Source organism: Oncorhynchus tshawytscha, linkage group LG05, assembly GCF_018296145.1.
Source record: "Oncorhynchus tshawytscha isolate Ot180627B linkage group LG05, Otsh_v2.0, whole genome shotgun sequence".
NCBI classification, from domain to species: Eukaryota; Metazoa; Chordata; class Actinopteri; order Salmoniformes; family Salmonidae; genus Oncorhynchus; species Oncorhynchus tshawytscha.
Genome location: NC_056433.1, coordinates 44,568,503 through 44,587,553, shown reverse-complemented (window position 1 = coordinate 44,587,553; position 19,051 = coordinate 44,568,503). Strand labels below are relative to the sequence as shown.

The following is a 19,051-nucleotide window of genomic DNA, read 5'->3' as shown; positions in this document are numbered from 1 at the left end:
CAAGCTAATACTTACTCACAAGGATTCCTAAATCATTGCTAAGAATAATGAAAATGACTGCAGTTTCTACTGGTCATTGTTTTCAGGCTGGTTGTATTGGTGCTAGCTAGGTACCATGCTAAAGCTAGCTACCCCAGAAGTTGAGGTCGAATAAATTATGCTTTATTGTGAGCACATCGTTCGTGGCCGGTGTTTGCTTGTTTGCAGACTTTTTTGTACAGCTTTGACAGTGCTACTGTATCTTTTTTGACACGCAAAGACCCAAACGGCATTCCATAGTAAGTATGTCATGAAGGTAATAACAGTGATGCTATTACTGTGTAACTCCAGTGGGGCAATATTGGAAAAATAGCGCACTTGGTAGTGTTAACCGGTGTTAGACCAGTCGGTGAAATCCAACATTACATCCAACATTACTATTAATCCAACTTATTTCACCGTGGAGTTTAGTCGGCTAGTGTTATATTTGATATTCGGTTTTCTCTTGTCAAAAGCAATTAAACCAAGCATGCCATGAACATTGTATATTCTGAATCAGGAGGATGGAGAATGATTTTAAAAAATTGTATAAAAAAATTAAATTCACACGTCGTTGTTTCGATCCCCAGATTCAGAACATACCATTTTCATGGTCATGTCATGCTTGGTTCAATAGCTATTGATGAGAGGGGAACCAACTATCCAAAACAAAATTAATTTGACCTCGGTGCCAATATATGAACCATATACCTACTGGCTCTCTTAAGTCAGGTAAACAATACTTTCCTGTAGATATTTTGAGCTGCTGAAGATCAAACTGCACAGACACAACAGGTGGAATAAGTTTTAATAAAATTATTATATATTTTTAAACGTTCTGGCTTGTAAGGTACAATTTTGCAGCCATTTGTTTTATATAGAAATTCTGTATTACAGCCTGATTTAATCAGACTAGATGTGTGGGTGCTAGCCGCTTCTAGCTAGTTAGCTTCTGAATTTCAATGGCTACCCATTAGCTGTTAGGTAGTATGACTAGCTAGTTAACAGAACTAAATTAGCTTAACTTACTAAGATAGCTAGCTAGCTATTGCAAAATTGTTTGTTTACGCCAGCTATGGAGATATTACTTGACGATTTTTAATATTCACTTGTATAGCTAGCTACGCCAATAGGCAGGTAGCCTAGCGGTTAAGAGCTGATTTGAAATCCCGAGCAGGCAAGGTGTAAAAATCTGCCATTGAGCATGGCAATTCTGCCCAACAACTGCTCCCCGGACACCGACGACATGTATATTGATTAAGGCAGCCCCCACAACTCTCTGATTTAGGGTTAAATGCAGAAGACATATTTTGGTTGAATGCATTTTTGTATCCCCTTTCCCTAACCAGCCGAGAAAGCAAATGACACACTTTCTTGAAGCATACATAAAATTCCCTGGTTGAGATATTTAAATAGCTAGCAACTTATAAATTGTTTCCCCAATAATGTTTTATTATTAATTTGTAGGTAGCTAGCTAACAAATCAAAGTAAACTGGCTAAGTAGCTTGCTAACATAAGCCACTACAATGTGTATTCTGAGTGGGAAATTAACATTTTGGTCTAACAGCCACTCAATTGTTTTTATTTTTACCAGACATAATTAAACCAAAACTCACACAAACGTATGAGCCTGCTTTCTAATGTTTGTAAAACAAGACATGTATTTCTATTAAGAAGTAATGGGATGTATAGCTTAATTTGACCTGCGCCTGTAAAGTTTTATCAATGTATTTAATGTTTTTATGTTACCCATTTTCTCCCCAATTTTGTGATATACAATTGGTAGTCGGTCTTGTTCCTTCGCTGCAACTGCCCCACGGACTCGGGAGAAGCGAAGGTCGAGAGCCACGCTTTCATCTGAAACACGATCCGCGCTGCTTCTATAACCCGGAGCCAGCCACACTAATGTGTCGGAGGAAACACTGTCGACTGAAGTCGATAATATATCCACCGGGACAATTGGTTTCTCAGTAGAAGCGATTGGAATAATTGCTACCTCTACTTTACGTGAGATTTTCTCTCCGGGAGCATCATGTGACCACTTGCGCAATGTAGCCCCCTACGGGTATTCTTCAACATAAATGCGTAAAACTACGTCACAATGCTGTAGACACCTTGGGGACTACGTAGAAAGCATAAGCTAGTTCATAGCACATTGACAGGTCAATGGGGACTCATTGGCACGCAGCGCTTTCAAAACCTGGGGCACTTCCGGATTGGATTTTTCTCAGGCTTTCGCCTGCAACATCAGTTCTGTTATACTCACAGACAATATCTTTACAGTTTTGGAAACGTTAGTGTTTTCTATCCAAAGCTGTCAATTATATGCATATTCTAGCATCTTGTCCTGACAAATTATCCCGTTTAAAACGGGAACGTTTTTTTTTCTCCAAAAATGAAAATACTGCCCCTAGAGTCTCAACAGGTTAATGGATTTCGCCATTTAGTTGTCTCGCTGAAATTTGGTTACTCTTTCAAATGACTGCTTGACTTGTTGACTGCTTGATCCACACAGACATCGTGGGCTAGTTTAGGAATGCTGTGTTGCACGTATAGAGTACATTTTTACGTGGAGTCATTGTCATTAACCTACATTATATAGGTATGCACGTCAGCTTTGACATCGGTTTTGCTCATCGGCGTTAAACTAGACATCAGCCGATACCGATGTTGGCATTTTTAGCTAATGTCGGCCGATTCCGAAATACTCACCGATATATCCTGCCTCCATACTTTTTATAGTTCAAGGCTCTATGCTGATGTCCATCTAAGTAGAAATGTAGAAGCATACAAATCATTCTAGGAGAACAATTGAAGTATTTGAGTGGTAAAATGATAAGAAATGACAAAGTTCATAAGTTTTTTGGAGTGATCCCTTCACAATGATTAGGTGAGCCAAATGTTCAGCTGTCGCTTTAAGAGATGTGCTGTTACCATGGTAATTTGGGCACGCACTTTAGGTGATGGAAAATATTCTGACTGAACTCAAACTAACATTGAAAAACAACCTAGTTTGACTACCCTCCCACTGTTCCCGAATTCTTTGCTTTTGTTTTCCTTAACTTCTTCGATATAGGGGGCGCTCTTTTAATTTTTGGATAACATTTTTTCCCGTTTAAACAAGATATTTTGTCACGAAAAGATGCTTGACTATGCATATAATTGACAGCTTTGGAAAGAAAACACTAACGTTTCCAAAACTGCAAAGATATTATCTGTGAGTGCCACAGAACTGATGCTACAGGCGAAACCAAGATGAAATTTCAAACAGGAAATGGCCCAGATTTTGAAGGCGCTGTGTTCCAATGTCTCCTTATATGGCTGTGAATGCGCCAGGAATGAGCCTACACTTTCTGTCGTTTCCCCAAGGTGTCTGCAGCATTGTGACATTTGTAGGCATATCATTGGAAGATTGACCATAAGACTACATTTACCAGGTGCCCGCTTGGTGTCCTCCGTCGAAATTATTGCGTAATCTCCAGCTGCGTGCATTTGTCCATTTGCTCCAGAGGAGAAACCCAACTGCCACGAATGATTTATCATCGAATAGATATGTGAAAAACACCTTGAGGATTGACTCTAAACAACGTTTGCCATGTTTCTGTCGATATTATGGAGTTAATTTGGAAAAGAGTTCGGTGTTATAATGACTGAATTTTCGTTTTTTTTTTCTTAGCCAAACGTGATGAACAAAACGGAGTGATTTCTCCTACAAAAATAATATTTTTGGAAAAACTGAACATTTGCTATCTGAGTCTCCTCATTGAAAACATCCGAAGTTCTTCAAAGGTAAATTATTTTATTTGAATGCTTTTCTTGTTTTTGTGAAAATGTTGCCTGCTGAATGCTAGGCTTAATGCTATGCTAGCTACACAAGCATTTGTGTAAGAGTATTGATAGCTATGGTTGAAAAGCATATTTTGAAAATCTGAGATGACAGTGTTAACAAAAGGCTAAGCACTTATACCTTAAAACAAAAAGTCCCCAAATTTTCTGACCACCTGCCAACATGGCTGATGAAATGGACATTCTTACACGCCAATGATAGTCTGTTACCTGCATTTAGCGGGTGTTAATTTCCAACCCTGTGTGTGCCCCATCCTAGCGCCACCAGCTGACCAGAGGAAACTAGCCTCCTCCCAGCTGAACACTAAGCTCGCTAGCTAATGTAAAATAAAACAAATGGGCTGTCAAATATAACTTATGCTGGGTGTGCACTACACGACTTTCAATCTTAACATCGCTGAGCCTCATATTAAATGGCTTTCTTTCCTAAACCATGTGGCACAGACGGGTCCCACCACAAGATTCTTAATTTGGTTGTGAAGATTCTTGATACTATGCTGTTTCGCAAAAACAATGTCATTGTTAGCGTAGCTAGAACGAGATGTGGCTCAAAAGCAAGCCTCATAAATGTTTTCAGTCAGACATTCACACTTGCCAGAGTTGCACCATCTAACCAACATTTTGAATTGATTAACATTGCTTGTGAACTTCAGCGCTGTAACGATTTTGATTTTGATACTTTAGTTAACCTTTTGCGACGAGCAAACCCGTATCTGGGAGCGTAATCATAGCCTCAAACGCATTAGCGCAACGGACATAAATACCCCTATAAACTTTTCCTATTCATGAAAATCGCAAATTAAATGAAATAAATATATTCAAACACAAGCTTAGCCTTTTGTTAACAACACTGTCATCTCAGATTTTCTAAATATGCGTTACAGCCAACGCTAGACAAGCATTTGTGTAAGTTTATCATGGCATAATGCTATGCCAGGCTCTGCTGGCAGCAGGCAACATTTTCACGAAAATAAGAAAAGCAACCAAATTCAATAATTTACCTTTGAAGAACTTCAGATGCTTTCACTCAGGAGACTCCCAGTTAGATAGCAAATGTTCTTTTTTTCCAAAAATATAATTTTTGTAGGCGAAATAGCTCCCGTTTGTTCATCATGCTTGGCTGAGAAATCGACCCTAAAATGCTACAACTATAACACCAAACCTTTTTCAAAATTTGCTCCATAATATCGACAAACACGGCAAACGTTGTTTAGGATCCATCCTCAATGTGTTTTTAACAAATATATTCGATAATATATCCGTTGAGGCAGTTGGTTTCTCATAAGAAGCGATTGGAAAAATGGCTACCTCAGTATTTTATGCAAGGTTTTCTGTGGGAGACACCATGTGACCACATGCCATATATGGTCCCTTACAGCCATTCTTCAAGGGAAATGCCTAAAAAGACATCACAATGCTGTAGACACCTTGGGGAGAACGTAAGCTCATTCGTAGCTCATTCACAGCCATATTGGCATGAGGCGGTTTCAAAAAATGCGGCACTTCCTGGTTGGATTTTTATCTGGGTTTCGCCTGTAACATCAGTTCTGTGGCACTCACAAACAATATCTTTGCAGTTTTGGAAACGTCAGTGTCTTCTTTCCAAAGCTGTCAATTATATGCATAGTCGAGCATCTTTTCGTGACAAAATATCTTGTTTAAAACGGGAACGTTTTTCATCCAAAAATTAAAATAGCGCCCCCTAAATCCAACTGGTTAAAGGCAAGCGCATAGGCTACTAGTACTAGCAGGGCATAAAATTTACTCCTGCCAAATGCAGGTATATTTATTTATTGGCGCGCAAGAAAGTATATTTCACCCGCCACATTGGCGGGTGGTCAATTTGCAGGGCTCTACAGTGCAAGTATTACATTTATGAATATAAAGTAAAATAGGAGCATGTGCGAGTTAGTGTACTAAAAATGCTGCAGTAGCTGGCTTCATAGTATATCTGCTGTTTTTGTTACATAGTGGCGTAAAAATACAAATCCTACAACCTAACGGGCGCGTTAACGTTGCCTGGCAGGGGAGCAGTGAAGAACGGATAATTTTTTGGGGGCGTTGCGCACAGGCATAAAATGTGTATTTTACTCAAGTTTACAAAGTGAAACTTTGTCCTTCTGTTTCTCGGATATTTACATTTTTGTTCACAAGCTTTCTTGTTTTAGAAACATTACAATGTTTGGTCATTCTTTTTAGTTTGGTGCAAAATATTTTGCCTGGTTTAAAGATCTGCGTGGCTGGTAGAATTTATATATTTTATCTACCTGCCACCACAGTGGCTGGTGGACCAAACCGTTTATTTAAGGCCCTGAGTTTGTCATCGCTCGTGCTCAAGTCTACACATTCTGTGTGTTGCGAAACGTCATTTCACTGGCGTCTTCTCTGGCGAGCTCTCAGCACCAATAGTAATAGTGCCTACAAAAAGACGCCAAATCCACCACGGTTCGTTGGTCAATTCTTATGGGGAACTTAATGTTTTTATTGTTGATCAGGTCTGTGGTAAACACCGGCTTAGGAGATCTTAAGTTTAGTACTATGAGATCATCAGCTAGTGTCACTTGTGAATTTTGAAGCATTTGTAATCAAAACATGCACAAAGGTTTCATAAAGGTCATGTTAACTGACTAATATCTCATAGAACAAAACCTATAAGCTCTAAGCATGTGTTAACCTCAGACCTTATTTTCAGCATTTATCCCAAAACCCCATTTCCTCATTCATTTACCCCATAGGAATGGCTGAACGAACCAGAGATTGCTGTGCCCCGAGTAGGGGCCCAAAATCATGTAGTGTACGCTGTACTTAACTTATGTTGTAGTTTCGAGTCAGTAGTTATGTTTAGGCAGAGCAAGTCCGTTTTGGTGATTTTCAGGTATCATAAAAATGTGTCACAGTATGTTTTAAAAAAATATTTTTTTACCAGATTGAAGTACAGTACCATTTGGAAATGTTAACGTTCAATTTATAGTCCTAAAACCTAAGTTAAATGTCAACGGGAAGCAGCGGCAGCATCAAGACATTTAGATAAATAGCCCAATGTCAAAACAGTTTAATGTGTCAAAATCAATATGTACAAAGTTTGATATATTAAAAACATAAAATGTACTATCTACACATACAGTACATGTTAAAAAAAAATCTTTTTTTTTTTTTTTTTTTTTTTAGTGACTTAAGCAAGTCTGTTAAGAACAAATTCTTATTTACAATGACGGCCTCCCCCAGCCAAACCCTAACCCGGGCGACGCTGGGCGAATTGTGCGCCGCGTGGTCAATCTGACGTGTGCATTGGCCTTGCGGAGTTTATGGTGATACAGCCTCTGCAGAAGTCAGGGCATCCATAGGACTTGTGTTTTGCACAGCAGCGCTGTTGTCAAGGAAGTGAGTTTGTGTTTATTCCCGACCTCCCGCCCCCACCCATCGTCTACCAATCTGAGAGGCGCACGGAGATGAGGTACGCAGCTCAATTTGGCCTCTGCATGCCTCCGGAGGCTCCACAATTGTCACACCCTCCATACAAAGCCATTTTTGGATCAAGCATAAATTGGCAGTTAATGTGTTGAAACAGTGTGCTTAAAACATTGTCAGGAAGTGAAGCCACATTGTTTGTTTGATACAAGGATGGGGTTGCAGTAGCTGCATTTAAAAGGGGTAGGAGTGGCTTAGTAATCCAGTTTTCCACACTATTAAAATCAGTATGGGCATGTTTGTTGAATGTTGATTTGCCTTGTCATTGGGAATTGAAATGACTTGGAAGCCTTTCTTTACTGACATTGATTATTGATCCACTTGATCAATGGTATTAATCAATAGTTGGCACAGTACTCAAAGGAAAGAAGTGGAGAAACATTGAACGACACTGCTTTTTCAACTCGAGTGTATTAGATGCCATGCTGCTGTTAACCCACAGTTTGGCTCCTTTCTGCACAGGGCAGCTGCAATGTGGATTCAAGTGCGCACCATGGATGGCAAGGAGACTCATCGGATTGACTCACTGTCCAAGCTCACCAAGGTGGATGAACTGCGCCTCAAGATCTCAGAGCTCTTCAAGGTTGAGCCAGAAAGACAGAGGCTCTTTTACCGGGGCAAGCAGGTGTGGCAGATGACTACTTTTCTGTTTCAATTCAGTTACAACAGAGTTGCTGGGGTCCTTACTGATCATGTCTGAATGTGTATGTTCTTTGTCTGATCCCAGATGGAGGACAGCCACACCATCTTTGATTACAACGTGGGGCTGAATGATATAGTGCAGCTCCTTGTTAGACAGGCTACGCCCCCTGCCGCTGTCCTCAAGAGCAAGGACAAAGAAGCCGAGCTCTCTGACTCTGACTCTGGCTGTGGCTCGGCACAGAGCGAGTCGGACAAGAGCTCGACCCACTCGGAGGCAGAGGTGCAAGCAGCCGGAACCTCTGCCCAAACAGACACACCAGACCTGGTCGACCCGGGATTTGGCTTTTACAAGGTAAACATGGAGCATCTCTACAAGGATGAATATTTGCTGTATTGGTATCATTTGATGGAGTGAAAGGATGCTTTTAACTGGATACATGTAAAATGGTAAATCTGCTTCAATATTGTGGAGCCTTCTTGAATTGGCGTTGCATCTATTGTGAAAAGTCTTAATTTTAAATTGCAATACAGATGTTTAATCCGTGACGGTAGCATTGCATGGGTCACTTTACAATATCCATTTTTTTTTTTCAGATTAATGAGTTTGTTGATGCCAGAGACTTGAACATGGGCGCCTGGTTTGAGGCCCAGATTGTGAACATTACAAAGACCACAAAGACACCTGGAGAGGAAGAGGGCTCTGACTCTAAACTCGGCGAAGAGGAAGTTATTCACTACCATGTCAAATATGAAGAGTGAGAACTTCATGTATTCTGTATTTTAAAGATATGTTTGGAGACATTATGCCTCATTGGTGACATTTGACAGTTACCCATAATGAACATGTATAGAAAAACGATTGAATATGTCCGTGTGGAAGGTGTTGCTGTCTATCGATGAGCTGGACCAATGGGGGCATTGCTTTTTGGCGCCAGGGTGTCAATACCACAGGGTACCACTTGGTTTCCGTATCTGCGGCAGAGTGCTTTATTTGTTCCATTTCCTCCTACTCTTGACTGTTTATGTATTGCTTTTTTGAGTGCAGTCCCACTCCATTGGTCTTTCTGATGAAATTATATGCAATTCCATAACACTGCAATTGGCAAATAGAACATTTGTGCTTGATAATTTGCACATTGCCCTGCTACATTGCAAGCAAAACAAGTGTAAGAACCGGAGGAACATTGAAATTAACAATGACTCGCATTGCTTGTGTTTCCAGCAGTCAAGGCCCTCAGAATTCAAACACCTTATTTGACCCGCTTCTGTTCTCTCCCGATATGTCAATCATCTTACAAAAGCCCCATTATGTAGGAAGCACCTGCTGTGTGTCTGAACTGAATACTGACACTGCCTATGTATGTGTGGTCTCTCTCTCTAGCTACCCAGAGAACGGAGTGGTGCCTCTGCAGTCCAAGGATGTACGCCCACGCGCCCGCACAGTCTACCAGTGGCACCAGCTGGAGGCGGGCATGGTGGTCATGGTAAACTTCAACCCAGACGAACCCAAAGAGCGCGGCTACTGGTACGACGCCCAGATCCAGAAGAAGAGGGAGACACGCACTGTGCATGAGATCTACGCCAAAATACTGCTGGGGTAATATAATTGGCTCTGTTAGTCTCTGCTGTAAACCCCTTCCCCTTAAAGGGTCCCATGATGGTAATGGCATTAAAGGAGTTCAGTGACTCATCTGATTGTATGGTGTGTTCTAATGATTTGTTGAAATTCATAGATTACTTGTTATACAGTATTGATACATCTACACCGTATGGTTTGTACTTTAGTATTATGTTAATGTCAAAGTTTTGCTATTTTATATAATTGTTTTGCATATTAGGACCATGAAGGGTATACCTAGAGTTCATGTTTATTTCAGGGTTGCCGGTGACTCCCTAAACGACTGTCGCATCATGTTCTTGACTGAGATCTACAAAATTGAGGAGCCTGGAGCCTTGGATGGATCCAGAGCGGGATCTGATAGCCCATTGAAAAGTAAGTTGGAGCTGTTTGCAGGGCTTTAAATAAAATGTAATTGGTAGTAGTTTAAAGTTAGGAGCACAACAATTTAGGAGTACCAGATTTAAAAATAAGAATTGATTGAGATACAGCCTGTATTTGGGCCTATATGAATTCAAGCTGCCTTTGAAGCCCTAGAAAGGAATTATAAAAGCTAAAATGTTTCTACGAATACCTTTCATTGAGATATACAAAGTACTTTGTAGAATATTAGGTTCCTACAATGTGTAAAAAGCAGTATTTCCTATTGAGATGCATTAAATTGTTCCCGGTCTCTAAATGTTAAGTTTGAGTGAAGACATGCAAGGGATCTGACGGCGTTCTATGATCGTTGATCTCCTGAAAAGAAGCAATATCTGAATACCAAATCACCCCCTTTCCCTTCCCCCTTGGCCATCCATTTGTGCGTTTGATCGCACCTCCGCCATATGCACAAGTGTCCCAAAGCTGAAGGTCTAGGGGCTAATTACACTCTCCAATAGCCACTTCGACCATGCCAGCAAGGCTGCAGGCTCCAGAGCAAAGTGCTATCCCAACATGCACCGCGACATGTTTTGGAGTTTGTGCAATTTCATGCAGAAGAATTGAGGTGTGCCTAATTATGATGCGTGTGTTTGTCTGATTTCGAGGCGTGACACACAAAACACATTTGAAATGTAATGTTTTAACTGTTGCTGAGGCTTACATCTTGTAAAATGACGGAATTCTGTTAATTGTATGTGAATAATTGAATAATTGACTTTCGCGCCCAATATACCGGTACAATGATGCGCAATAGTTTCTATTTCATCACATACAGTCCATCTCTAGTCTGTTACCTGTGTAGAGTCAGTGAGTGCATTTATCGGACTGATTTTCATGAAGGATGAGAGTGCATGTAAAGCACATGCAAAATTGTGAACATTTCCAAGACTCTGCAAGTAGGCTGTAGTTTAACAGTGATGTCAGATGTTAGAAAAGGACAAGACGCTATTGTTACCATAGAAACTCTGGGATTAATGTAGACAAGGTTCATGATGCATAAGATGCATGCTAGTTGCCATGGCTGCACACCAACCTCATAGTCTTAGTGGTTTACAAAGTACGTAACATGTTTTGTATGCATAATTGCATACATCTAGTACACTGGTGCAGTTCTTACAGTACGGGTTACAGGACCCGTTTTAAAGATGAGTAAAAAGGCTGACGTTCTCTTTGATCCTGCTCTCTCCAGGGTCAAACGGACCCGAGTGCAAACACTGCAAAGATGACCCCAAGAAGAACTGCCGCTGGTGCAACTGCCATGTATGTGGCGTGAAGCAGGACCCGGACAAGCAGCTGCTGTGTGACGAGTGTGACATGGCATTCCACATCTACTGCCTCAACCCCCGACTGACCAGCCTCCCTGATGACGACGACTGGTCAGTATAGACCCATTTCCCTGCCGCGTCTTGAAAAGTTGAGCGCCGGTTCCGGGCTTCAGAAAAAGCAGTGGATACGATCAGATGCAATTTCAAAATTGTCCACTGTTGATACAGTCCCAAAATGTTTGCATGTCAGCAAATCTAGTTTTCAAGATGTAGAACTTTCAAAATGCTAATTCTCATAGCCAGCGTGATGTCTTTTGCGTCATATGATGCAAAACTCCCCATAGCGGCTGTATTTCTGCCTGCTTGAACGGCAATGGCTCAAATGCAAATGAAAACATGAAATGACCCTGGGAATCGACAGAACATTTGAGAGAATCACAAAAATGATATAACATTCAAAATGCAGCATACAGACCTTTCATAATACATAAGGTGTCACAGTATCTTTAAACTTGATTGCTGACGTGCAAAACATTTTTAGGACCGTATCAACAGTGGACTAATGAAACCAAAACCTGAAGAGTTTGAGTGGAATCTTTAAGTTTGTCAAGCTCCCGACCTTAGCATAAGCGATCCTGCTACAGAGCTTTTTGGTACCGTTCTTGACGTCTGTTTGTAAACACTAATTGGTCTATACTACAGTACAGTCTGGGCTGGTATTCTGGCCGTCTGGCCGTTGCCAGCTTCTTGTGATGGTCATAGTCATACCAATGCTCTAAACTGTCTCTAATTGGACTTTGAGGTGAGAAAGTGATGGTTTCTTCAAGCTGCTTTGATTTTGCCATTTTGAGTCGAGCTTTATCAGCTTTCTATCGTGAGCACAAGTCATTGGTGTACTGTCCAAATGACTTTTTGTCAGAACACCCACAGATGTTTGTGTAGCTCTCCCTGGTCTCCATAGCTGTGCTACAGTGAAGTGTGTTCTGTTTCCACTGCATTGGTGGAGCTGTATTCAGCGGACCAGCACAACTCTTTCCTTTGCCACTATTAGCTCTCCACATGTGTGATACAGTGGTTTTGTATTGCATCACACATTTTGGCTGTTCTGTTGTTGCCTGCTTGCTATGATCTGTATTTATTTCAATAGGTATTGTCCCGAGTGCCGCAACGATGCTAGTGAGGTGGTGCTAGCAGGAGAGAAACTCAAGGACAGCAAGAAGAAATCCAAGATGGCGTCCGCCAGCTCAACCAGCCAGAGGGACTGGGGAAAGGTAAGGGCATTTAGAAAATGGTGCTGTGGGTGTACCTCTTAGTGGAAAAAGTACATTGTCTGAATAACAGGAACTTGCTTTCTAAATAGTAGGCATTTTGAGTATGTGAAAAAATAACGTTTTATAATATGTGAAATTTTCAAAAATGTACGTTTTAAATGTCAGGTGGTCATGCACATTCCGGCTTTTCATCTAGTTGAATTCGTTACACACTCTTGAGGAAGAGAATCCTTGTTTGAGACCCACGTGTGTCTGACAACAGGCGAGGGGATGCGCTGTGCTAAACTGAAAGAATTGCGGGAATCAACGCAATTGAGCATTAATGATGCATTCTCAGTAGGATGAGATTATGCTGATATTTGTTGCGTACTCCATTTGTTTTTACTAAACAGTGTCCTAAATAATTTTGTACAATTAGTATACAGTTTAAGTAGGCAAGCTAGATTTCAGACTCGGCCACTGTCACACTTCTAAACATGGCATAGATTTGTTGTTAGTTGAGTACATTCCTGTGTTTTTACACTACCTCTTCTCCTATCAGGGCATGGCTTGTGTTGGCCGCAGCAAGCAGTGCACCATTGTCCCTTCCAACCACTACGGCCTTGTCCCTGGCGTCCCGGTCGGAAGTATTTGGAAGTTCAGGGTCCAGGTGAGTTGCTGCCTTTTTGCAGTAGGCTGAAAAGGAAAGCGATAACGGCAGTATTTTTTGGGATAATGTACCCCAAAAAAATGAAAATAATTTGACCAAAATAATTTTTCAATGACTGACTAGGTCCTGGTAGGTTGTCTGCTGACATTTTCGCTGTTTTTGTTTTGGCAGGTGAGTGAGTCTGGTTGCCACAGGCCACATGTTGCTGGGATCCACGGGAGGAGCAACGATGGAGCTTACTCCTTAGTGCTGGCTGGGGGCTATGAAGACGACCAGGTATTTAGACTATCTTCCATATTGCACATCACAGGAGGCTGCCGAGGAGAGGACGGCTCATAATAATGGCGTGAATGGTATTAAACACATGGAAACATGTTTGTTCGACACCATCAATTTATTCCATTCCAGCCATTGCTATGAACCAGTCTTCTCCAATTAAGGTGCTACCTGTGGTGCACATGTATTACAAGCCCCCCCTCCCCACGCCCAACATTGTAGCTGCAGGGATGGAACACCGTAAGCGTGAAAGGTCACTGCACTAACGCTGGTTTTCAATTGGTCCCAGGATGACGGCAACGAGTTCACCTACACCGGCTCTGGAGGGCGAGATCTGTCTGGCAACAAGAGGACAGCCGAACAGTCTTGTGATCAGAAGCTCACCAATATGAACAGGTTAGTAAGCAAAACGAATCAGATCTTTTTGCACAGAGAACACCCACGGATGCTTGTGTAGCTCTCCCTGGTCTCCATATCTGTGCTACAGTGAAGTGTGGTCTGTTACCTCTGCATTGGGGGAGCAATCTTCTCTCCTACATGTATTCAGCGGACCAGGACAACTCTTTCCCAAGCCACTAACCTTGTGTATGGGTGATGCAGTAGTTTTGTATGAGGGAGATATTGGGGATATTCCGATGGCCGGGCTTATTGGCTTTGCATGTCTATGCCTCTTTTGAGCACTGGTTTGTGACTGTTTTTAACAGTCATTACTTGTTCTAACAATTCACCTTTTTTATTGATTTGCTAGAATGCAATGATTCAAATAGGACACGTCTTATGTTTAAACTGTGAGTGTTTATTTGATGATTCGCTGCAGTCCACAATTTGATTAATTCAAATGAGACTCTATCTTAATTTGCCTGTGACTCAGGGCTCTGGCTCTAAACTGCAACGCATCGGTGAATGAGAAGGATGGGGCCACGGCAAAAGACTGGAAGGCAGGCAAGCCGGTCAGGGTGGTGCGCAGCTCCAAGGGCCGCAAACACAGCAAGTTCAGCCCGGAAGATGGCAACAGATACGACGGAATCTACAAGGTGGGAATTCCTTCTTTTTTTATGTTTCATGTGAAATTAAGTTCCATTAGGCTTGGGCAGTATACTGGGGTATTTGGCCGTCACCTAATTATTTGAAGTTAATATATTTTAACATTTGAAGCTACGTAAGTTAACTTCTTGGATATAGGGGGCGCTCTTTTAATTTATGGATAAAAAAACGTGCCCGTTTTAAGCGCAATATTTTGTCACGAAAAGATGCTCGACTATGCATATAATTGGCAGCTTTGGAAAGAAAACACTAACGTTTCCAAAACTGCAAAGATATTATCTGTGAGTGCCACAGAACTCATGCTACAGGCGAAACCAAGATGAAACTTCAACCAGGAAATGGGCAGAATTTTTGAGGCTCTGTTTTCCATTGTCTCCTTATATGGCTGTGAATGCGCCGGGAATGAGCCTGCCCTTTCTATCGTTTCTCCAAGGTGTCTGCAGCATTGTGACGTATTTGTAGGCATATCATTGGAAGATTGGCCATAAGAGACTACATTTACCAGGGGTCGGCCCGGTGTCCTTTGTCTAAATTGGTGCGTAATCTACAAGCTGCACGCAGTCATCCAGTGATTGAGAGGAGAGAGGAGGCTTTCAACAAACGATATATCATGAAGAGACGTGAAAAACACCTTGAGGATTGATTCTAAACAACGTTTACCATGTTTCAGTCGATATTATGGAGTTAATTTGGAAAAAAGTTTGGCGTTTTGATGACTGATTTTTTTGTTTTTTTTGGTAGCCAAACGTGACGCACCAAACGGAGCGATTTCTCCTAAACAAATAATCTTTCAGGAAAAACTGAGCATTTGCTATCTTGAGTCTCCTCATTGAAAACATCTGAAGTTCTTCAAAGGTAATGCTGATGCTAACGCTAAATGCTACGCTAGCTGCGCTAGCTGTTACACAAATGCTTGTTTTGCTATGGTTGAGAAGCATATTTTGAAAATCTGAGATGACAGTGTTGTTAACAAAAGGCTAAGCTTGAGAGCTAGCATATTAATTTCATTTCATTTGCGATTTTCATGAATAGTTAACGTTGTGTTATGCTAATGCACTGCGGGGATAATTACACTCCTAGATACAGGTTTTTTTCGTAGCTAAACGTGACGCACCAAACGGAGCGATTTCTCCTAAACAAATAATCTTTCAGGAAAAACTGAGCATTTGCTATCTGAGTCTCCTCATTGAAAACATCTGAAGTTCTTCAAAGGTAAATTATTTTATTTGAATGATTTTCTGGTTTTTGTCAAAATGTTGCCTGCTGATGCTAATGCTAAATGCTTCGCTAGCTGTTACATACATTTTTTGTTTTGCTATGGTTGAGAAGCATATTTTGAAAATCTGAGATGACAGTGTTGTTAACAAAAGGCTAAGCTTGAGAGCTAGCATATTAATTTAATTTCATTTGCGATTTTCATGAATAGTTAACGTTGCGTTATGGTAATGAGCTTGAGGCTGTATTCACGATCCCGGATCCGGGATGGCTCGACGCAAGAAGTTAATACCTTGTGCAGTACGTAGAGATGAAGCAGGTTCGTTCTTAATTTCACCTGTCACATTACTTTACAATATGAAGCTTACCGTAGTTCCCCAGAACAGTTGAGCCAGTAAAATGTTTGTAAATAGCACGGCGGGATCTGGTCCATAGCGTTCTATAGCCATCGGCGAGTCTCTGTTGAATTCAATTCACTATTAAATGTTTGCTGTCAGATATCTTATGACTTTCTGCCAGAAGTCAGAGATCTGGATTTTATTCCCTGTGCTTCCTGCTAGTATTTTTCTTCTTTTCTTCTTCAGAACAGCATAACTTTATTCATTTGCACAATTTCTCATTCACTTTCACTTGTAAATGTCCACACTCACTGACAATTACATTTGGTAGCTACTAGCTTTGCTTTTATAACTGAGCTGGCTTTGCCCGTCTTTGAAATTAATTTGTTAGTTTTTGCTCGTTAGCATTTAGCTAACAGTGGCTGTGATTTCACTATTCGTTGGTAATTTTGTTAGCATTCGGGTAAGTCCCAATGGGCTTTTTAGCGCCCCCTTGTGTGCTATGCTGGTAATACCGTGAATTCCTGGGATGAGAAAAGAACTAAATGAAAATAAATGTTATGTCACTTATTTTTTATTTAACTAGGCAAGTCAGTTAACCTCTTAACTCCCCATCCCAGGTCCGGGAGCGTAATCATCGACTGACACTAATTAGCATAACGCAACGGACATAAATATTCTTATTCATGAAAATCACAAGTGAAATATATTGAGACACAGCAAAGCCTTTTGTTAATCACCCTGTCATCTCAGATTTTCAAAATATGCTTTACAGCCAAAGCTAGACAAGCATTTGTAAGTTTATCGATAGCCTAGCATAGCATTTTGTCCAGCTAGCAGCAGGCAACCTTTTCACAAATCAGAAAAGCAATCAAATTAAATTGTTTACCTTTGATGAGCTTCGGATGTTTTCACTCACGAGACTCCCAGTTAGATAGCCAATGTTCCTTTTTTCCAAAAATATTATTTTTGTAGGCGAAATAGCTCCGTTCTTCACGTTTGGCTGAGAAATTGCAGTCACGAAAACGCTGAAAAAATATTCCAAATTAGCTCCATAATATTGACAAACTTGGCAAACGTTGTTTATAATCAATCCTCAAGGTGTTTTTCAAATATCTATTCGGTAAAATATATCCACCGGGACAAATGGTTTTTCAAGTGGGACCGATTGAAATAATGGCTACCTCTGTATTTTACGCGAGAGCCATCAGGTGACCACTTGCGCAATATAGCCGCTTACGGGTATTCTTCAACATAAATGCGTAAAACTACGTCACAATGCTGTAGACACCTTAGGGAATACGGAGAAAAAGTAATCTGGTTGATAGCCCATTCACTGCTCAATAGGGACGCATTGGACTCCATGCTGGTAGAAATGAGGTAAAACGGATTTAAGTTTCCATGTATTAAAGTCCCCGGCCACTAGGAGCGCCAACTCTGGGTGAGCGTTTTCCTGTTTGATTATGTCCGTATACAGCTCATTGAGTGCGGTATCAGTTCCAGCATCTGTTTGTGGTGGTAAATAACAGCTATGAGAAATATAGATAAACTCTCTTGGTAAATAGTGTGGTCTACAGCTTATCATGAGATACTCTACCTCAGGTGAGCAAAACCTTGAGACTTCCTTAGATATCGTGCACAAGCTTTTGTTTACAAATATGCATTAACGCCACCCTTTTTCTTACCAGAAGCTGCTGTTCTATCCTGATTTTTATTTTTTTATTTTAAAATATTAATAAAATGAATCTTTGTCAGTTGTTATTATGTCTTGTCTCTATATTAGTCACATATTAATACCAAGTGTAAATGGCATCTCCGTTCCATGCTGACTAAACCAAATGCCTGTCTCTTTTCCAGGTGGTGAAATACTGGCCAGAGAAGGGCAAGTCTGGCTTCCTCGTCTGGAGGTATCTGCTTAAACGAAATGACGACGAGCCAGCGCCATGGACCCGGGACGGCAAGGAACGCATCAAGAAACTGGGACTCATCATGCAGGTGAAGCGACATGGATTGTCTATTATGTAGCTTTTTCGGCGACCTGACACAATTTACATAGACATGTGAGTTACAGATCTCATTGAAAGCAAGTCTTACATTTTTTAAAATTAAGCGTGTCTTTCGGTTTTGTACACCAGCTGAAAAAATAAATAAATATATATATATATATTTTTTTTTGAAGAGGCATAACAATACTTAGGTGCAGATATGTTTTGTGATTTGGTGTCCAAAACATTTATTAGGTACACAACTCTTAGTACCAGGTCGGACTCCCCCTTTGCCTCCAGAACAGCCTGAATTCTTCAGGGCATTTTACAAGGTGTTGGAAATGTTCCACAGGGATATTGGCCCATGCTGATGCTGTGGCACAGTTGCTGCAGATTTAACGGCGGTACAGGCATGCTGTGAACGTCTCATCCCAAAGATACTCTATTGGGTTGAGGTCTGGGGACTGCGCAGGCCACTCAAGTAAACTGAACTCGCGGTCATGCTCCAGGCAACTTTTTTCAGCTCCTCAATTGTCCGGTGTTGGTGATCGTGTGCCCACTGGAGCTGCTTTTGAGTTATCATCTGATAGGAGTAGAACCCGTTGTGGTCTTCTGCTGCAATAGCCCATCCATGACAAGGATCAGGTTGCGTGTTCCAAGATGCCGTTTTGCAAAGCACCATTGTACTGTGCCGTAATTTGTTGGTTTGTGGCCCGCCTGTTAACTTGCACAACTTTTGCCGTTCTTTCGACCGCTCTCATCAACGAGTTGTTTTTGCTCACAGGACTGCTGCTGACTGGAGGTTTTTTTGTTCGTCGCACCATTCATCGGTAAACCTTAGCTACTGTTGTGCGTGAAAAGCCCAGGAGGGTGGCCATTTCTGAGATGCTGGATCCGGCACACCTGGCACAGACGATCATATCACGCTCAATGTCTCTTAGGTCACTCGTTTTGTCCACTCTTGCGTTTTAATCGAACAGTAACTGAATGCC

General features: G+C 41.2%; 1 protein-coding gene and 1 non-coding gene across 3 annotated transcripts in view; both read left to right on the top strand.

Annotated features, from left to right (window-relative positions):
* Nucleotides 1-19,051, top strand: part of LOC112250623 (E3 ubiquitin-protein ligase UHRF1) — a 31,391-nt gene that overhangs the window by 6,809 nt on the left and 5,531 nt on the right. Inside the window, exons 1-13 of one of the 2 annotated variants that reach the window (XM_024420926.2) lie at nucleotides 3,787-3,808; nucleotides 7,796-7,958; nucleotides 8,061-8,327; nucleotides 8,570-8,730; nucleotides 9,357-9,572; nucleotides 9,853-9,968; nucleotides 11,206-11,392; nucleotides 12,429-12,552; nucleotides 13,094-13,201; nucleotides 13,373-13,477; nucleotides 13,767-13,873; nucleotides 14,349-14,511; nucleotides 17,932-18,069. In XM_024420926.2, coding sequence (XP_024276694.1) covers nucleotides 7,806-7,958; nucleotides 8,061-8,327; nucleotides 8,570-8,730; nucleotides 9,357-9,572; nucleotides 9,853-9,968; nucleotides 11,206-11,392; nucleotides 12,429-12,552; nucleotides 13,094-13,201; nucleotides 13,373-13,477; nucleotides 13,767-13,873; nucleotides 14,349-14,511; nucleotides 17,932-18,069 — 1,845 coding nt within the window. In that variant the 5' untranslated portion in view covers nucleotides 3,787-3,808; nucleotides 7,796-7,805. Of the gene's footprint in view, nucleotides 1-3,786; nucleotides 3,809-7,795; nucleotides 7,959-8,060; nucleotides 8,328-8,569; nucleotides 8,731-9,356; nucleotides 9,573-9,852; nucleotides 9,969-11,205; nucleotides 11,393-12,428; nucleotides 12,553-13,093; nucleotides 13,202-13,372; nucleotides 13,478-13,766; nucleotides 13,874-14,348; nucleotides 14,512-17,931; nucleotides 18,070-19,051 lie in introns of those variants that run through there. The other variant, XM_024420925.2, reaches the window with a different exon arrangement.
* On the top strand, nucleotides 13,902-14,039 carry LOC112251914. Its single transcript, XR_002953777.1, has one exon. It is a non-coding gene; the product is annotated as a small nucleolar RNA SNORA22 (small nucleolar RNA).